The sequence below is a fragment of the Neophocaena asiaeorientalis genome, unplaced genomic scaffold (assembly GCF_003031525.2).
Source record: "Neophocaena asiaeorientalis asiaeorientalis breed wild unplaced genomic scaffold, Neophocaena_asiaeorientalis_V1.1 scaffold137, whole genome shotgun sequence".
Classification (NCBI taxonomy): Eukaryota; Metazoa; Chordata; class Mammalia; order Artiodactyla; family Phocoenidae; genus Neophocaena; species Neophocaena asiaeorientalis.
In genome coordinates, this window is record NW_020171804.1 from 583,232 (window position 1) to 600,542 (window position 17,311).

General features: G+C 42.5%; 1 protein-coding gene across 1 annotated transcript; it reads right to left on the minus strand.

The window, feature by feature from the left end:
- Positions 1–1,864: 1,864 nt before the first annotated feature.
- Positions 1,865–12,996, minus strand: H2AZ2 (H2A.Z variant histone 2). The gene is made up of 5 exons (XM_024743813.1): positions 12,879–12,996; positions 8,531–8,608; positions 5,953–6,066; positions 3,332–3,461; positions 1,865–2,197 (listed from the first exon to the last, which is right to left on the minus strand). The coding sequence occupies exons 1-5, from the start codon at positions 12,879–12,881 to the stop codon at positions 2,136–2,138; spliced, it is 387 nt and encodes a 128-aa protein (XP_024599581.1). The 5' UTR covers positions 12,882–12,996; the 3' UTR covers positions 1,865–2,135.
- Positions 12,997–17,311: the final 4,315 nt, after the last annotated feature.

Sequence of the window (17,311 nt, forward strand, 5' to 3'; positions counted from 1 at the left end):
AAAAAAAATGGACAGAGGATCTGAATAGACATTTGTTCTAAGACATACAGATGGACAACAGGTACATGGAATGATGCTCAGCATCACTAATCATCAGGGAAATGCAAATCAAAACCACAATGAGGTACTGTCTTGTTTAAAATAGAAAAAGCCGCCTTTTTAAAGCTTTCTTTTAGAGTTAGCTATTAAAGTATTACAGGTGCAATATGATGGCTGGGACATGCTTTAAAAAAAGCCAGTGGGAGGAAGGGGTGTATAGGTGAAGAAGATGGACCAAATGTGGGGGTGAGGCCCCAGAGCACATGGCCCAGTTGTTCTATTTTTTTTCCATCAGAAAACAAAAATACAATCCTGGGAACACAGTAGGAAACAAATAATTACACTACCAAAAGGAAACAGATATTTGAAGCAATTATATAGAAAACTCTAGTAAAAGACCCTATTCTCTGATAGGTTATTTTGCCTTCTTTTCTATTGCTTCTTTGGTTTCTAAAAACTACTAAAACTTCACACATGGATAATCGTAGATCCTTTCAATATAGAAGCTTCTTCAAAATATGTGCCAAGATTCAGTAAAATCCACACTTAGAGACAATCCTATAGGTCAAACAACTGTTTCTTCAAAAATTATAATAATAAAAAAGAAACATACAGATTAAAAAGAAATTTAAGAGCTATCAGTAAAATGTAAGACATAGTGTCTGGATCCTGATTCAAACAAACCAACCGTAAAATTACGAAACAATCAGAAATCTGAATACTGACTGGGTATTTGTTATTATAAAATGTGTTAGCTGTCTTAAGACAATGGTATTGTGGTTATGGTCTAAAAAGTACCCCATCTTTAGAGACACATGCTTAAGTATGTGGACATAAAAATAAATCATGCCTGGAATGGGATTCAAACCAATCAACTGGGATGAGGGTTCAGGTTGGGGATACAAGTAAAACAAAACTGACCACAGGATAACTGCTGAAGTTGCAGGATGAGTACACAGGGGTTCATTATACTATTCTCTTTATTTTTGAAAATTTCCATAATAAAATAAGTTTTTAAAAATGAGAGTTTTGTTTTGATACTGTTGTATTATAAAACATTAAAGAATTTCCATTTTTAATGAAGACTTCCAGACTTCCAGAAAAATATAATTTTCTGATGGACCGTTAACTGATACATTAACTTAAATCTTACAAGTTACTTAGAAACTGACAAACAAAAATAATTTTTAAAATATTGTACAAATTACTGAATGTTACTGTATCAATAAAAGATCACTAAAAGCTGGAATTTTAAGCCAAAAGCAGACAACTTTGATCATCTTAACTTCAATTCTAGGTAAGGGTGTGGGCTCTGGAGTCAGCCAAATCTAGGTTTATATCCTAGTTCTGCCCTTTTCTATCTATGAGATAAATGTTTTCTGGCAAGCCATTTAACTTCTGTGAGCCTCAGGTTCTACATCTTTAAAATGGGGGTAATAAAATTTCTTCATCAATAAAGCGCTTAGCACAGGGCTTGCCACATAGTAAGTGCTCATTAAATAAATCCACTATCCTATTTCATCAATTCTAAATGCATGTTTTCATACTCTAACATCTCTGAAATTGGGATGCATCTCATAATTGATGGCATATTATGGTTTAATTGGCAGTTTTTTCCTTTAGTGGTATGTAAAATAATTGGTGCCTACTACTAACAGGTAGCAGCCAAGATTCAATATAATATGGTATCAATCATGATAGAAGGAGATTCCCAATTTCTGTTTTAAGATTTTTCTGAATATATAACCAATTTGAAATTTAAAAAATTTTGAAGTATGAGCAAAATATTTTCAACACAGCACAAACAGAACGGTTTAGAGACAAATTACTTTTTTAAAAAATGGTTTATCAATTCCATTTTTGTATAAAACACATGGGAGAAACCTAGCCAATCAACACACAACTGTTGCCACATGAAAAGATATTTTTATCAAACTTCGAGTCTAAGAACATACAAATGTTTCTTTTTCATGTCTACAGTAATTGTCTATGCTTTTCCACTTAACTGTTTTAAAAATTCCACATATCCCCATTATTTCTTCTGTCCCAGTTACAGTACAATGACGGGGAGGAAGAAGGTTGGTTAGAACAACTCTCTAAGCAGTTTTCTGCTGTCCCTTCTTTCCAATCAGAGACTTGTGGATGTGAGGGATCACACCTAGAATGAAATGAAAAGAAACAGTATTAGTAGAAAAACTTTAAGCTGGCTGAGAGGCATGTGGGATCTTTAGTTCCCCAAGCAGGGATTGAACCCGTGCCCCCTGGAAGCATGGAGTCTTAACCACTGGACTGCCAGGGAAGTCCCTAAACTGGCTATATCTTACCACTTTAGGGCTTCAACCCCAAAAAGCAATTATATAAAGAATGAGGACCTCCCTGGTGGCACAGTGGTTAAGCATCTGCCTGCCAATGCGGGGGACATGGGTTCAAGCCCTGATCCGGGAAGATCCCACATGCCGCAGAGCAACTAAGCCCGTGTGCCACAACTACTGAGTCTGCACTCTAGAGCCTGCGAGCCACAACTACTGAAGCCTATGTGCCTAGAGCCTGTGCTCTGCAACAAGAGAAGCCACTGCAATGAGAAGCCCGCGCACCGCAACGAAGAGTAGCCCCCACTCGCTGCAACTAGAGAAAGCCCACAAGCAGCAACAAAGACCAAATGCAGCCAAAAGTAATTAATTTAAAAAACAAACAAAAAGGCTTTTAAAAAAGAATGAAATTTACTTAAGTCCCCTTTCACATTCTGATTCTGTTAAAGTATCTATACCAAGGGGTCCCCGTCTCGGGGTCTGGGAAACCCCCTCTAAAACTGCATGTAAAATGGTGTGATTTTATGTGCTTTTTTTAGAGAAGAGTAACCACAGCTTTCAAGAGGTTCTCCAAATGTGATCCAAAAAGTATTAAGAACCAATTTATATCTCACCTTCACTGATCCTGACTCATTCAATTATCTCAGCTCTGATTTTCAAGAGCATATTAAGCAATTTCTCAAGATCATTTTTCAAACAGTTTAAAGGATATGGGAAATATTTTAAACACCAGGTTTTAAGTCTCACATATGAAATTTAGATGAAGAACTTGCTAAGATAAAAATAGCGTTGGATATGGCTACAAAGAGAAGAGATATGTATTCAGATCATAATGAGAAGTCTGGAATTGTCGGACTTAACCCTTTTGGAACTTAAGTCTCTATGCTCTCTAGCTGGTGATGCACATGTATCGGACCATCTATCTGAATTATCTATTAGTTAGGCCAGTTAACCATCTAGGCTGAAGAGGAAAGAATACATACCACCCCCAGCTATGGTAGCCTTGATAAGAGAATCCAACTCTTCATCACCACGGATTGCAAGCTGCAAGTGGCGCGGAGTGATCCGCTTAACTTTGAGATCCTTGGAAGCATTACCTGCCAGCTCCAGCACCTACAAAGCATCCGGTGAGATAGCACATCAAACAAGGGTGAAGTGTTTAAGGATTCAGTTTAGGCCTGCAATTATAGCTAAAAAGATCACTACAGCATCTACACACAAAACACACAAGATACATATATAAACCAACACTAAATTTTTTCCGTAATGCTTTTATAGAACTCTTATTACTTCATTTGGTCCTTTTTTTTTTTTTTTTTTTTTTTTTTTTTTGTACGGACGCGCAGGCCTGATCAGCGGCCGTGGCTCACGGTCCTAGCCGCTCCGCGGCATGTGGGATCTTCCCGGACCGGGGCATGAACCCGTGTCCCCTGCATTGGCAGGCGGACTCTCAACCACTGCGCCACCAGGGAAGCCCCATTTGGTCCTTTTATATTCATTCTCTGCAAGAGAACTAGAACCTTGAGCAAAAATCTACTTCTATAGAAAGAAAAAAGACAAGAGATAATATCCCTTAGCCAAGAATCTATTCAATAAATGTGAACATCTAGAAATATATTTTAATATACCCATGTAGTCTATTTTTTCATGGCCCTTAACAGCTGAAATTTATTGCTTAGCACTTGTAGAAAAATTTTTAAATATAATTTAAAAGAATTTCTTATTCAGAGTTTTTAACATCACTGGGCCCTATAATCTGTAGGCAATTAGCTAGAAGCCCTTTATTCTATAAGGGCAATTTTCAACTAGAGAAATTTCAAAGTCCCAGTTGGCCATAAAATTGCATTTTTCTTTTCTTTTTTGCCTCCACAGACTGTACTGGCATTATAAAACCTTTGATGGAAGTAACACAAAAATAACTCCACAGAACCTCCTCACTTAAACAGAGTGGTGGGAAGCCTCGGTGTACATCCGAAGCAATCAGCGTGCTTTAAAAACCACCAGTACTCTCTACTCCATTCTCCCTTGCAACCTTCACTGGTCTGGGGTGAGGCCTGGCACCAGTATCTTTTGAAAGCTTCATAAGTGATCCTAGTGTGAAGCCAACATTGAAAAGTGATTACCCCGAACTTAGATTTCAGTATTTTCTTTACCTCTATTATTGACTAAAACCCCAAAATTAAATATTTGGAAAATACACATTGACTGCATATGTATGTATGTATGTATATGATTATTGTTTAATCTTAAACTAAAAAATCATAAAGTTCCTAAGAATATAGATAATAGGAGTTTAGATGGGACTTGAAAATCTGAACCAGAAGCCTATGCCTCTACATGAGTGCACAAAATGCATACCTTTCTGAAAAGTCTGCAGGTAAACAAATAAAAACTGGTATAAGAGTGATAAAGCAGAAAGGCTCTTAACTAGTACCAATACAAAAACATTACCAACTCAAAATCCCTGCTTGTGACATAGTGAAGTTGAAACTATCAATGTTAAATCTCCAATAGGAAAATAAATGACTTGGTAAGGTTAATGAAATGACAGCAGTGATAATTAACACACAGGTTAAAGCTAAATCTTTCAACCTAGCTCCCAACCACATCTTTCTCAAGTAGGAAGCTTCCCCATTTCTATTAGGTTGGCTATCTCTATCAGTTGACTTGCTTGTTACTCAACTTACTTCCCTTGCTTGGAATGTAGTTGAAGGAGTTTCATGGCTTCCCTTTTGTTTTCCTTAGGAGGGATTAGAATGGAGGAAGTGGTAGTCCATGACCTAAGAATTAAGAACTCTTAAAAAAAAAAAAAAAAAAGAACTCTTGCCCAATTAACTTATCTTCCTGAAAAGTCAAACTGAGTAAGATACAGCATTTTATGCATACAACCGTGCACAGAATCAGAAGGTTGCTTAGGTCTTTTACCAAATTTTGTTATCATAATATAGTTGTGATATTTAAAAAATATGTATCATCACACTGCCAAGACTTCACCCCACCTCAAATCTTTATTAACTAAGAGTTATGCTGGGGCTTCCCTGGTGGCGCAGTGATTGAGAGTCTGCCTGCCGATGCAGGGGACACGGGTTCATGCCCCGGTCCGGGAAGATCCCACATGCTGCGGAGCGGCTGGGCCCGTGAGCCATGGCCGCTGAGCCTGCACGTCCGGAGCCTGTGCTCCGCAACGGGAGAGGCCACAACAGTGAGAGGCCCGTGTACTGCAAAAAAAATAAATAAAAATTAAAAAAAGAGTTATGCTGTAAAAAAAAAAAGTTATGCTGTAACTTCACAAATATCACCTATCGATCATATACATATTTCAGAGTTCATTTAATTAGTAGTATGGTATTTAAATTATTTTACACTTGTCACGTCACTTAAAAATATGGATTATTGACCCTTACTTAACTTTAAAAAAGAGCACACCAAAGTTCTATTTGACACTGGTACTAGGTAATAGGCTGATAAGATACATCTAAAGCCGCTATTAAAAGAAACTAACAAGAGTTTGTCTTTTTTATTTCAAACCAATATTCCATGGGTTTTAGCCATTTATGTCCAAGACACCTCTAGGATTCCCATGTACAACATTTCCCCCACTAACCTCAGCAGTGAGGTACTCCAGAATCGCGGCACTGTACACTGCAGCAGTGGCACCGACCCTTCCGTGACTTGTGGTGCGAGTCTTCAAATGTCTGTGGATGCGGCCCACAGGAAACTGAAAGAGACCATCCAAATGGGAAGCACTGAAGTCTTATCACACTACTGAATGTAATCAAAGGCTGAATAATATGAGTAAAGCATGAACTAAAAACCAACACCATTCTCCCATTGTGACCCTTTCTTTCTACTTTCTGAGAACAGGCACTTTCTCACCTCCAAAGTCCCCTAATCCCACTTGTCTGTGCCTTTGACTAACCCCACTCCCAACTGTCTTAAGGACCTTCCTTACGCTGTTACTGCTCCATCATTCAACAGCTCCAATTGCTTCCTTTTCGCTGGCTCCTTTCCTTCTGCACACTTCACTTAAAATGTCTCCACGTGTCTACAGCAACTGCCTCCAGTTACAGTCTAGACATCTCCTTTCCAAAGGCAAGATTTAAAAGCAAACCCTGAAACCCCTTTCTTGTCACCCATTTTCTCCCAATCCAACCCTGGCTTCTGTTAAACACCATTCTGAAAGACGAGCAGTAACATTTTAACTACCAAAATCTACTTGCCAGCAAAATCTACTTCCAGATTGCATCCTTAAAGAGAAAAGGCATGATTGTTTTGTTTACATCCTTCCCTAATTCTAAGCTCCCCAAGACCAGGATCCATGTCTTACTCCCTTCTGCATCCTCAGTAACCGCATGTTATGTCGTCTGACACAGAGGACCTCAAAAACCATTTCTTCTCGGCTTCCCTGGTGGCGCAGTGGTTAAGAATCCGCCTGCCAATGCAGGGGACATGGGTTCGAGCCCCAGTCCTGGAAGATCCCACATACCGCGGAGCGGCTAGGCCCGTGCACCACAACTACTGAGCTTGCGCGTCTGGAGCCTGTGCTCCGCAACGGGAGAGGCCGCGACAGTGAGAGGCCCGCGCACTGCGATGAAGAGTGGCCCCCGCTCTCCGCAACTGGAGAAAGCCCTCGCACAGAAACGAAGACCCAACACAGCCAAAAATAAATAAATAAATTTATTTAAAAACAAAAAAACAAAACCATTTCTTCTTAGGCTGAAGCAATTACATAGTTCTAATACTAACTCTGACTACTCCTCAGTCTTTTCATTCTTTGACTCAAATACCATATCAAATATGGTACGGGGTCCACCAATGCCTTTTTGATCCTTTCTCATGCTCGACTTAGGAAACATCCACAGCACAAGCTGCCAATTTTACGTAAGTGACCTTAAATTTCTAATTCTTTTGATCACCTCTCTTGGAAAGCTAGACTCAAATCTACAACTTTTGGACATTTTCATATGGATGTTTTGGTGGAACTTCAAAACGACTGCAGTTAAATTTATTATTTCATAACTTGCCCCTACTACAAACTCTTCTGCTCCTTAGGGTCTAAGCCTTAGAGAAACTTCTCTTTGACCGTCCTCTCAATCCCATACCCCTCCTCCCATTTTTGGGGAGCATACACAAGCCTTCTATTCTTTTCCATCCTACTCAAGTTCAAGTATGTTATTACCTTATTCCTAAACCACTGCAATAGTCTGTATCTGTCTTCCATCTCCCACTTCAAGGTAAGGACACTTCAAATAAATTCTAATTGAGATTTGCATGATGTTCTAAAATACAGAACGTACCCACCAAGTACAAGTTCTCGCCCCCCCTTCCTTCAGTACCATCCAGATCATGTCATCCTCTTCCTCAAAAACTTTCAATGGCTCACTACTGTCAAGAAGATAAAAATCCTAACCTTATAGTCTGGACTTCAAACTTTCCTGTTTAAAAAGTATCTCTTACATGTAGGGAATAATTCTTACTCATCCAGAAAATTCTGAGTTTGTGGATTAAAGCTGCAACAATTTAAATATACGAAATTTGAAACCATTTAGGGCTTTGAGTATATCACTGAGTCTACACTTGAAGGTATTGGGGAAAGATTCACAGGACTAGTGGACAGTTCATTATTCTCTCATCCTGAAAGCCGATGTACCATGACAAACACTCTTTAAAATAAAAGCCACAGCATACTCACTTCAATCTGATACAATTTATAAAAGAACTAGGAACATAATTACAATCTAGAAATAATAGATTTTAAGAGAGCAAAATCACCAAATTCATTTAAGATCTTTTCATAACTTGTCCTTGTTTAGAAGAAGAGAATACAAATTATATACAAGGGAGTTGCAGGACTTCCGTGGTGGTCCAGTGGCTAAGGCTCTGCACTCTCAGTGCAGGGGGCCCGGGTTCAATCCTTTGTCAGGGAACTGGATCCCACATGCCGCAACGAAGAGTTTGCATACCACAACTAAAAAAGATCCCGTGTGCCGCAACTAAGACCTGGCGCAGCCAAACAAACAAATAAATAAATAAGGCAGTTGCTTTGTGGTTTATATTTTGACCAATTAATCTCATTATCAAAGGCCAGTAGTACAAGTACACTTTTGTAATTAAAGAAACACCTATGAGTCATGAATTATAACAGTAAAGAAAATAATGAATTACAACAGCATGGATGTTACCTGTAACCCAGCTCTCTGTGAGCGAGACACTGCCTTAGCCTTGGCCTTCCCACTGTCCTTTCCAGCTTTGCCTCCAGCCTAGGTGGAAAAAATTCCAGATGAAGAATCGAAAATGCTATTTCAAAACTATTTAGGACTACAAATAAACTTACCTACAAAACAGAAGTACAGTTACAGATGTAGAAAATAAACTTATGGTCCCAGGGGGTAAGGCCGGGGGGAGGGATAAATTGGAGGATTGGGATTGACATATACACACTATTATATATAAAACAGAGAACTAATAAGGACCTACTGTATAGCACAGGGAACTCTACTCAATACTCTGTAATGGCCTATATGGGAAAACAATCTAAAAAAGAGTGGATATATGTATATGTATAGCAGATTCACTTTGCTGTACACCTGAAACTAACACAACACTGTAAATCAACTATACCCCAATAAAAATTAAAAAAAAAATTAAACTTAGGAAATAAAATTTCTTCTAGTTTTACTTTAGGTAGTTAAAAAAATCTAGGTGATCTTCAATTTTAAATATACATGTGTTACATCTCCATTTATTTTATTTTTTAATAATTTTATTTGTCCCACAACTGATGATGTTCATTTTTTTCTTTGGCTGCACCTTGCGGCATGTGGAACTTCCTCGACCAGGGATTGAACCTGCACCCTCTGCAGTGGAAGCGGAGAGTCTTAACCACTGGACCATCAGGGAAGTCCACCATTTATTAATTTATATAGAAACAAGGTCAAACCTTAAATACTTTTTAAAAATGAGATTTCTAAAAATTTGAACATATTTTTCAAATTTCAGACTGAAGAATCTTCATCAAGTCAATATAACTCTCATGCTAGAAGTATTTCATAATAAAATAATTTAAAAAAATGTCAGTGTGTATCATTTCCACAGAAATATTCAGAACTTAGCTCTATGGGGAGAAAAAAAAGCATCTTAAAAAAAATTAAACAGAGAATTACTCTATGATCTAGCAATTACACTTCTAGGCACATACCTAAGGAATTGGGAACAGGGACTCAAACAGATATTTTCTATACTATTTGCTATTTTGTTTATATCAGTATTATAAACAATAGCTAAAAAGCAGAAACAACCTAAATGTCTACCATGGAAAAATGAATAAACAAAATCGTGGTATATACACACAATAGAATAGTATTCAGCTGTAAAAAGGAAGGAAATTCTGATACATGCTACAGCATGGGTAAACCTTGAAGACATTATGCTAAGTGAAATAAGCAAAAGGACAAATATGTATGATTCCACTTACATGAGGTACCTAGTCAAAATCATAGGAACAAAAAGCAGAATGGTGGTCACCAGAGGCTGGGGAAAGGGGCAGAATGGAGAGTTACTATTTAATGGGTACAGAGTTTCAATTTGGGAAGATAAAAAAGTTCTGGAGATGACTGGCAGTACACTTAAAAATGGCAAAAGGGTCAACTGTTACGTGTATTTTACAAAAAAAAAAAAGGGACATATAAACTTATTCTTAAGGGGTTAAACAAATACTACTTTCAACTGATAAAGAAATATTTCTCAAATAACATGAATGGTCACAAACAGGACACAGTATATAAATGCAATGGGGTATTATGCAGCCCTTTCAACAAATGAGTTACAGATATGTGCTGATAAGGAACAACTCACAAAACATATTTGTGTAAAAGGCAAGGTACATGCAAGTGCAGTGAGCTTTTGTTTACATAAAGTGGAGTACTGTAGACTGTGTGTACATATACATTTCTAGAAGGTCACACAATACATCAGAAAAGTTATCTGCCTCTAGGGATGGAATACTAAGGATCTGACTTGAGAGGGAAACCAATATTCTCTTTTGGGCTGTTTGATTTTACTACTTAAATCTATTATTTCTTCTCTGTTAAAAGAAAAATTAGTTAAATAAATCAGTTTACATGATTGGCTAGTTGTTTGAGGATGTTTTTGAAGCAGAGGTTAAGCTTTGAAATAGCATATTCCCTTTGTCCCTTTGTAATGGTTTCCTTAAAATACTTTTTTTTTTTTTTTTTGCGGTACGCGGGCCTCTCACCGTTGCGGCCTCTCCCGCTGCGGAGCACAGGCTCAGGAGGCACAGGCTCAGCGGCCATGGCCCACGGGCCCAGCCGCTCCCCGGCATGCGGGATCCTCCCGGACCGGGGCACGAACCCGCGTCCCCTGCATCGGCAGGCGGACCCCCAACCACTGCGCCACCAGGGAAGCCCTAAAATACTTTTTAGGCTAAAAATCCCCCCCCATGTTTATCTCCCAAAACCATATGGGGGAGTAGCCATATATTCTCACTTCTTCTTCAAATAAATCTTTTCAGCTCTATTTGCCCTGCTGTAAATACATTAAAAAAACCTCTCAGTTGGTGCATGAGTCTAAAACTATAATCACTGTCTATGACAATTATGAAATTAGTAGTTATCCATTAAAAACTACCAACTGCAGGGCTTCCCTGGTGGTGCAGTGGTTGAGAGTCCGCCTGTCGATGCAGGGGACACGGGTTCGTGCCCTGGTCCGGGAAGATCCCACATGCCGCGGAGTGGCTGGGCCCGTGAGCCATGGCCGCTGAGCCTGCGCGTCCGGAGCCTGTGCTCCGCAACGGGAGAGGCCACAGCAGTGAGAGGCCGGCGTACCGCAAAAAAACCCAAAAAACAAAAAACAAAAACAACAAACAAAAAAAAACTACCAACTGCAAAACTTCCCAGGCTTCCCAATTTACTGCTCTTAAGCAATTTTATCACTTCAAATCCATCATACTTGCTATTTAACCTATTTGCTTTTTAAGGAAGTAGACATGAAATCAGTTTTTTTTTTTAAATCTCAGTGTTAGGACTTCCCTGGTGGTGCAGTGATTAAGAATCCGCCTGCCAATGCAGGGGACACAGGTTTGAGCCCTAGTCCGGGAAGATCCCACATACCACGGAACAACTAAGCCCGTGTGCCACAACTACTGAGCCCACATGCCACAACTACTGAAGCCCGCGTGCCTAGAGCCCGAGCACCGCAACAGAGTAGCCCCCGCTCGCCGTAACTAGAGAATGCCTGCGCACAGCAACGAAGACCCAACGCAGCCAAAAAATAAATAAATTAAAAAAAAATTTTTTTTTTTTAAATCTCTAAGCTAAATGACTATTTCCGTGGTTTCCGGATACATTTCTCATACTTAACAAAAACAAAGTCTTATGGAATCAAACTTGTGCGAATATAAAATTGTACAGTAAATAATTTCTTTTCACAACCCCCTCAAACTCTGTATATACACCCTCCAACTTCACACATTCATTTTAATATGTCTGATGACTGATTGAGAAACAACATACAAGCACCATAAAATTTTTGATTCTAAGAGCTGTGTTAGTATTAACCTGGGTTAAGAATCTCGGTAGAAAATACGCCTATGGAGCCAGCTGGAGTGTATTTCATTCAGGAAAAGTTGAAAACTGGATGCCAAGAAACTTGCATACTAGTTCAACAGATACATGCTCACGTCCCCTCAAGTTTAGAATTCTCAAAACAAGAATGACAACTCCACGCCTCCTGTATTTTTAGCTTATGCGATCGTGCATGTATTTTTAGCTGCTGGTAAAAGGGACAGCCAATATGTGGCAGGTCGCTAGAAATTAAATGAGTGACCCCTTCGAAACCAGCAAGGACCAGGAGAATCATCCGCTTGAGGAAATCAGTTTACAGACAGATCTAATCTGTGCCTGAGTCGGCCGGCGGAAGCGCTTCCGTTAACTGCACAACTACAAGTCAGAAACGGGGTGCGACCATCCATAAGGTCGAAGCCAGGTCTAAGACGCCATAACGTCACAATAACCATAATTTCTGTTCGTGGTTCAGCCCCGGGCAGGGCTGTCTCCGTAGGGCGCTCGGGCGGACACTGCTCGTCGCCTCGGCGTCGCTGCTTCGCTCCCGCGCGGGGCACGGCCACCCTCCAGCGCCTTTCCCTGCCAACTTCACAAGGGGCCAAGTTCCCTCCACTCGCGTTTCTAAAAACCGCACTTTTTTTTTTTTTTACCGACGCACAATTCAGGAGTCAAAGTCGGTGGCAGGGGCAGCGGAGGTGCTGCAGAGCAGCCAGGGTTGTCCCGCTCAGGGCCACCCGGCCTCGGCCCGCACACCTCAGTTCGGGCCGGCGCCGCGGCGGGCGAGGCCGGGACCGCGGGGAACCCCACCGCCTGACGCCAGCCCAGCCGTCGTAGTCGCCTGACGCCCGCCCAGCCGTCGTAGTCGCCTGACGCCCGCCCGCCTGACGCCTCAACAGGTAGCGGCGCCGCCCGGCCATCGCCACCCACCCGGCCGCCCCGCAGACTTCACCATGGTCTCGGCCGCTCCCGCCCTCGGTCCCGCCGAGCCACCGCCGCCACCGCTCGCGCAGCACCGACCGCCGCCGCCGCCACCGCCGCCGCCGGAGCCCGGACAATAACCGGGGCCCGCCTCGCACCACCCCGGCCAATGCCCGCTCGCCTTGCTCGTTTGAACCCCGGCGACCGCCCAATTGCGCGCCTCCTTCTAACCAAACCCCGCCCCCAGCACCTCCTCCCTAACGGCTGTTTGTTTTTGCACACGGCACGCGGAGGCGGAGCCTCCGACCCCAACACAGACGCGCCTGTGCGCGACCGGGGGCGGAGCCAAACGCCACTCTCCGCCTTTCTCCAAGGCCCGAGCGTGACGAACGGAGACACTGACCAATGAGAGCGGAGAGCTGGCGGAAGTCAGCCAGTAAGAACATCGCCCGCGAGCAAGGAAGGCAGGCCTGCGGGAACGACAGCGGGATTAGCCAATAGGTGGAAATATTGGTGGTGGCTTTGGCTTTCCCGCCCTTTCTCAGCATCGGCTCTGGGGTTTCTGAGACCTGTTTGGGAAGGAGAGGGTTGCTGTCGTTGATTCTGCTGGCTGCTTTTCACAGATTCCGAGGGTTTCTCCGTGCTAATGGGAACTCCCTCCGCGGCGGGCACAGTTTCCAGGCCTGGCAGCCCTTCTCCTCAGCGCCTTCCAGCTGGCGTTAGGTTAGCCGCCCAACCTAAAGGAAAGAAAGTCGGAAATGGGGTCGGCGTCCCCGCTCCCGCTGCGAAGTTGAGGGACGGGCGCGAAGGAGGGCTTGTCTGCCCATGGCCGCTCCCCCCGGCTGCCCTCCCCCCTCCCCAGGCGGCGTGCGGGCCCGGTTGTCCCCGGGACGGCACGCCCGCGGTCGCCGGGGCCCAGGCCCGGGCTCGGGGCCAGTTCTCACCCGCTGCGGTTTGAAACCTTTGCTTCTTTTCGCAGTTGTCTGCACTGACCGCGCCGGGCAGCGTTGCAGGTTCGCGGAGCCGTCCGTCCCCGCGGAGATTTGGTTCTGGCGGGATTTCCCCAGGCGGGCATTTCAGAAGTATCACCAGGTGGGCAGATGCTGTCCCAAAGTGAGATTTCTCTTTCGTCTGACACGGGGGACCCTGAGTCTTTAAGGAAATGTAACTTGAGTTCGAGGAGAGGAAGGGGCTGAGCTTCTAAGTAAGAGTTTGGAAAAATGCGAGTGAAGGTGTAGACGAGCGTGAAGAAGGAGGGGCCTGTCAAGGTGGAGGTAGAGAGCAGTGTGCCCAGATGAATGGAAAACCTGACAAGTAGGTGGAAGAGTTAGGAGTTAATTCAGTAATCAGTAACCATTGTTAATTGCTGCCCCTCCTTTCCTGTTTCTGGCCTGAGTGACTGGCATTACACGTCTGCCAAGGCATCCACCTGTGAGTTCACCGTCAAACAGTCACCGAGTGATTTGTTGGCACTGTTTGGAGGCGCTGTGCTGGGTATTGGGGATTCAGGGGTTGGCAAAATAGACCTGTCCCTGCCCTAACGGTCCTTGACAGCAGGGGTCAGATGTTACAGAAGTAAACAGGCAAATGTGTGAATTACAAGAAATGCAAGTGCGTGGAAGGGAAGAAACAGTGCTTTGAGAGAAGCAGAGTAAATGGAATTTAGAAAGGGTGTAATTTAGCAGTGTTCCACGAAGAAAGAGCAAGTATAAAGGCTCTTGAAGTGAGAAAGACTTGTCCCTTGTGAAGGGACTTAAAGTAGGCTAGTTTGGCTGCTGTAATTCTGACCAGATCCCTCTACTTCCTGAATATCAAATCTGGCTTTTTTTATTTGCTGTGTGTATTGCCACTGATTCAGTTCAGCCTTTGTCATTTTTCTCCTGGATCAGTGCAAACACCTGTTAACTAATGTCCTATTCTCTTCCTCCTTCATTGCACCCTCCACTCTTTCTAAAATACAAATCTTACTATATTTTCCTTTAACCTCACTGACTTGAGAACAAAATTCAAACCCTTAGCATGGTATAGAAAGCCCTACCTTTTTCTGGCCCCTGCTTATCTTATGTTTTGTTGCTTCTCCCTACCACCCCTGAAACTCCATCTTGCCTTTGCACATGCCTTTGCTTGAAACAGTCCTCAGTCTCAGCTTCTCCCTGGCTAACTTTTAATTATCTTTCAAGGGCCACCCCAGACATCACTTTCTTCAGTATGTCTTCCTTGACACCCCTGATTTGGATTAAGTGCCCTGTATGACCCAGTGTATTCTACTGTCATCAGTCCTTGTCATGCTGAACTGTGTTGGTCTCCCTTGGCGCACGGAACTCTTTTTTTAGGTTGTCATTGTTTGCTTGGTACAGTACCTAGTACCATGAAAATGTCACTTGGCTAATGAAAAGAAAGAATAGGAACTCATGTTTAGGCCACTTAGATAGGCAGTGTGGTCTGTGGAAAGACTTGAGTTTGAATCCAGACTCCTTTACTTACTAGGTGTGTGATCTGGGTGAGGGATTTAATATTATCTATTTTGTCATTTGTAAAACTGAAAATAGCAATACCTATTTTACAGGTTGTGACCGAGCACTAATTCAATAATGTATGAGAAAGTATTTACCACTGTACCTAGCGTGTAATAAATACCCAATAAATGTTAACTTCTTTCCTTAACAGGAAATTCATTTTCTCACTTGCCACTCTCTACCCCTTAGCCTTCGTGTCATTGATTCAAATTTTGATGAAAATGGAGTCAGACTGACAGAAACTGGTTCTCATCACAGACAATAGTAATCCCTTTAGTGATTTATACATCTTGTTTAGAGATGAATGAAATATATTGAGGCCCACAGACTGAAGGAAAATGGATGGAAGATTTCTGGCATCTGTAAACAGAAAAACTGCCTATTAACTGTTTTATAAAGCAAGTGTGTTAGGGAATAAAGTCTAATTTACAGTGAACTAGGGTTGCAAAGAAGGCAGCTCATAAGGAGCACATCTAACCAGAGAATCTTAGGTACTAGCATCTATAAATTATAAATACTAAACATTAACAAATGATTCAGCTTTGCTGGATTCAACCCAGTAAGATACAGTGGAATGGTTCTCGTAGTGTGGTCCCTAGGCAGCAGCAGCAGCACCACCTAGAACTTGTTAGAAATGCAGATCCTGACCCCCAACCACACCTACTGAATCAGAAAGTGGGGTGGGGCTCATCAAGCCCTGCAGGGGATTCTGGTGCACACTAGAATGTGAGAACCACCAGTACAGTACATGTAACATACATAGTATATAGTTTAGTATAAGCTATGGTACAGAGTTCCAATGCCCTTTTCAAAACGGAGGCACTTATTCCTTCAGCTCCTGAGAGTGTTGGCCGATCATTGCCCGGTAGTCTCTTCCCAGGAATTATACTCAGCCAGAAGGAGCTGCATCACCCAAGGTTAACCCCTTTTCAGCGGGCAGCCTACTTCCAACGACTGGTGGAAGTGGGGTAACTGCACAGCTGCTTTGCCTTAATTTGGGACAACTCTGAAGGGCCGTTCCAGCTCCAGAATTTTCTGTGTGATTAACACCAGTGCTTGAACTGTATGGCAGTTCAACTTCTCCCTCTACTTAATCCTGCTTCCTTCATTTTCTTATAGTAATGTTGCCAAGAGTATTACTGTGGAATCACAGTAAACTTCTTGAAGGCAGTTAGAGTCTGCTGGGAAGCCTGATCTAAGACGATGGCTTTTCTCTGCAAAAATTTAGTCACTTTTTGATAGGGCAGTATATTCACATGTACAAAAATTTAAAGGTACAAAGGCTGAACAGTGAAAAGACCTTCTCCAGTTATCCATTTTACCTATGCATAGGCAGCCAGTGTTGTCAGTATAGTAGAAGTATTTTAGCCTTTAGAGAGGAGAGCCTTAATGATTACATAGTTTTTGCGGTGCACGGGCCTCTCACTGTTGTGGCCTCTCCCGTTGCGGAGCGCAGGCTCTGGACGCGCAGGCTCAGCAGCCATGGGGTCACGGGCCCAGCCGCTCCGCGGCATGTGGGATCTTCCCGGACCGGGGCACGAACCCGCGTCCCCAGCATCGGCAGGCAGACTCTCAACCACTGCGCCACCAGGGAAGCCCTAATTCCAGGAGTTTTTAATCCCTGTGTTCAGTTTTAAATTTCCCTTTAACACTGCAGTACTCCCCCTAAATATTATAAAGCCTTTAAGAGACAGAAATTTTCTGCTAGTCAGTCTAGTAAAGGACAGTCAAATTCTTTTTATTTTTTAAAACATCCCTGCTCTCCCCTGGTGGTCCAGTGGGTAAGACTCCGAGCTCCCATTGCAGGGAGCCCAGGTTCAATCCCTGGTTGGGGAACTAGATCCCACATGCATGCTGCAACTAAGAGTCCGCACGCCGCAACTAAGAAAGACCACAAAAAAAAAAAAAAAAAAAAAAAAAAAAAAAAAAAAAAAAAGAATAAAATCCA

Coding starts and splice junctions, on each gene's coding strand:
- H2AZ2 (XM_024743813.1), bottom strand. Junction 6,067..8,530: donor CACAGAGAGCTGGGTTACAG/GTAACATCCATG, acceptor GGTCTCTTTCAG/TTTCCTGTGGGCCGCATCCA. Junction 2,198..3,331: donor GGCTACCATAGCTGGGGGTG/GTATGTATTCTT, acceptor ATTTCATTCTAG/GTGTGATCCCTCACATCCAC.